Source organism: Protobothrops mucrosquamatus, unplaced genomic scaffold, assembly GCF_001527695.2.
Source record: "Protobothrops mucrosquamatus isolate PMUCROS unplaced genomic scaffold, P.Mucros_1.0 scaffold_151, whole genome shotgun sequence".
NCBI lineage: Eukaryota > Metazoa > Chordata > Lepidosauria > Squamata > Viperidae > Protobothrops > Protobothrops mucrosquamatus.
This window is the reverse complement of record NW_015386227.1, coordinates 617,370-620,594: the sequence shown is the minus strand read 5'-3', so window position 1 is coordinate 620,594 and position 3,225 is coordinate 617,370. Positions and strand designations below refer to the sequence as shown.

Here is a 3,225-nt window from a genome sequence, read left to right as displayed (position 1 = left end):
AAGGCATCAGGAAAAAAAAGGACAGCCTGAGTTCTAGTCCCACCCTAAGCACAAAGCCCGATGATCTTGAGTCAGTGATTTTCTCTCAACACTAAGGAGGCAATGGCAAACCATTCTGAAAAGTCTTGCCAAGAAAACTACAGAGTCTCTCCGAATCAAACATGATGGAATGGAAGGAGAAAAAAGTAAGATATTAAACCCTTGTAAAAGGACAATTAAATGATAATAGAAGAGACCCTTATAGTTCTGCAAAGTTACTAACAGGTATAAGGAAATATTCCTCAAATTATCATGTAAGACCAAATATCAGCTTTCATGTGGAAAGGAAAGCAGGATGCCCTGATCTGTCCTATAGTTTCAAGTATGGGTTATTCTCTAAATTGATCCCAAAATGCAGACGTTAGGTATGTGTTTTGCTAGTGTTAACATGAGCCAACAAATCTTTAAAACTGAAGGAATCTTGCTAATGTAGGTATAATCTTGAGGGAAAGTGTTAAAATCTAATATATGCCCAATCTTAAACAGCTAGCTTGCTTCTTCCTAGAGACTGTAGCTGTTCATTATCCAGTTTACACATATTTACTCGGAAGCATGCCTGTGAGTTATGTTCCCCCAATTTTATTGAGAGTTAATATTCTTACATTACAATCCTTTGTAGTTATACTGGAAACGTAATGACCTAATTTAACTTAAATCAGAACCATATTTTATATCATTAGTTCAATGGGTTTAAATATGGTTAACTCTGCACAAGAAGGAGAAACTTCCTGATAGTTAAACAATTAACCAGTGGAACAACCTGCCTCCAGAAGCGGTGAATGCTCCAACACTGGAAGTTTTTAAAAATAGACTGGACAGCCATTTGTCCGAAATGGTATAGGGCCGGGGTGGGCAACCTCGGCTCTTTTATGACTCGTGGACTTCAACTCCCAGAATTCCTGAGCTAGCATGGCTGGCTTAGGAATTCTGGGAGTTGAAGTCCACGAGTCATAAAAGAGCCAAGGTTGCCTACCCCTGGTATAGGGTTTCCTGCCTGAGCAGGGGATTTGACTAGATGATCTCCAGGATCCCTTCCAACTTTATTATTATTATTATTATTATTATTATTATTATTATTATTATTATTATTATTATTATCATCATCATCATCATCATCATCATCAATTAAATATAAATCTAATCCGAATAATTCTTAATGCACTCTACGTTTCGCAATGTTTTCATAGCTGACAGTCGGACACCCCATAATTTCTATGACCTTACCAAACAACCGAAGCTTTCATTTTACACAAGGACAAACCTAGGACATTTGTTCAGCTTTCTGTCTAGAAAAAAACCCACTGCCTCTTACATTTCTAACCGCTTTTTTCTACTCATTAGTTCCTTTAGAGGCGTGGCTTTTAAAATTTGTCCAATTAATAAGCAGGATTTCTTCGAAGCGCATCGATGCTATCCAATACGAGAGGCCCTTAGTGAAGCGAGTAGCTCACGCCCAGGAAGCTAAGCATTGGGAGAGCTCAGCACGTGCCATAGTTCCGCCCTTTGACGCCTGAGCGACGCAGAGGGAGTTAAAACTTCTCCAATCAGCAAGTCCTCAAGCAAGTGAGTGACGGGAGGGTACCCAATTAGACTTTAGAAAGGCAAAGTCGTTGGCCAATCTCGATCCAGAATTTATAAAGCGAGCCCTTTAGAAGCCGATCTAGGTTGGCGGTAGGGCTGCTCTTCCACTTCGCCGGTGGCCGCCATGTTGGGGTTCGCGGGTCGCTGCTGCGCCTCTTCGGCCTCTTTTTTACTGCGGGGGGCGCGGGGCGCGTCGAGTCCCCTCCAGGATCTGCTGCAACTCCGGGGTGGTGTTGTTGCCGCTGCCGCCGAGGCCCGTAAGTGGTGGGCGAAGCCCAGTGGGAGCTCGAGGGCGGGGTCACCTTGCGGCCTAGCGGTGGCGGGGACTGGCTTCGGGAGGATTCAGGAGTACGGAGAAAAGACTCTGCACCGAGGGTGCTGCTCGGCCCGGATGGGAGGCTTTCCTTCCCCCCCCCCCCGTCTTAATTCTGCCACGTCTCTCCTCGGCGCTGCCCTCCAAGAAGGGGAAGCAGAGTTGTCGCTTGCCCTTTTTTTTTTTCTGCTGGATTCTCACGGCTCATCGAGCCACGCGTTTGGCTAACCCAGGGGCAGTCAACCTTGGCTCTTTTATGACTCGCGGACTTCAACTCCCAGAATTCCTGAGCCAGCTTAGCTGGCTCAGGAATTCTGGGAGTTGAAGTCCGCGAGTCATAAAAGAGCCAAGGTTGACTGCCCCTGGGCTAACCTGACCTAGAAGGGTGCATGCGCCCGTGAGAATCCAGAACGTGGTTTGATTCTCTGCGTGTTTGTGTGTAAATATATATATATATATATATATATAAAGACGGGACGGCGGGTTGCCCCTCCCCCCCCGCAATGCCTTCCTCTGCAGAAACGCACAGATGCCGAACCCGGGTCGTCGGTTACGTGTCGGTTACGTGTCGGGTGGGTTTTCGCCACGATCATCTCATCCTTCAGTTTTTGCCCACCCCGTTAGATTTACGGGGGAACCGATGGTTTCGGGTCCGGCCTTTTTGCATGGGCGGGAAGACGCCGAGGGGGGCGGCCCGCAGAGGTGTCGCGGTACCTTCTGCTTCCGTATTATAAGATGCCCGGGGACGGTGAACGTCCGCCGCCTCCGAAGAGAGAGCGAGGAAGACGACCTGGGGACCACGGAGCCCGTCGCTCTTTTGCCAAGGACAAAGATGGCGCCCTTCGGCACTAGCGGGCACGGGGAGGCATCGCGGAGCTCTTTTTCAGATCCTGGACGCCTTTTTGCCATCCCCTCCTCTGTGGGTATAGTAAGCCGGGCGAAGATGGAAAGAAAGGCAGGGCGGAATGGCCGAGCAAGATAAAACGGGATTTTGCCACGCGGTTTTCTTCAGATCTAGGCACGGATCTTTCTCCGTGAATTTTTAAATTGCGCGGATAGGATTTAGCAACGATTTACAAGAATCAATCATGCTTTATTATTATTATTATTATTATTGTTTATATTTATATCCCGCCCTTCTCCTTGCGGACTCAGGGCGGCTAACAACCAGATAAAAATGCAAATCCCAAAACTACAGATTAAAAACATAATTAAAAACAAATATTAATAATTGGTCTAATTAATTTAAAATTACTTTAAAACCCCCATTAAAAATTTTCCCCTAGGCCAGT

General features: G+C 46.4%; 1 protein-coding gene across 1 annotated transcript in view; it reads left to right on the top strand.

The window, feature by feature from the left end:
- Window positions 1-1,708: 1,708 nt before the first annotated feature.
- Window positions 1,709-3,225, top strand: part of ATP5F1B (ATP synthase F1 subunit beta) — an 8,342-nt gene continuing 6,825 nt past the window's right edge. Inside the window, exon 1 of the mRNA XM_015819922.1 lies at window positions 1,709-1,877. Within this exon, the coding sequence (XP_015675408.1) occupies window positions 1,745-1,877 (133 nt within the window). The 5' untranslated portion in view covers window positions 1,709-1,744. The remainder of the gene's footprint in view (window positions 1,878-3,225) is intronic.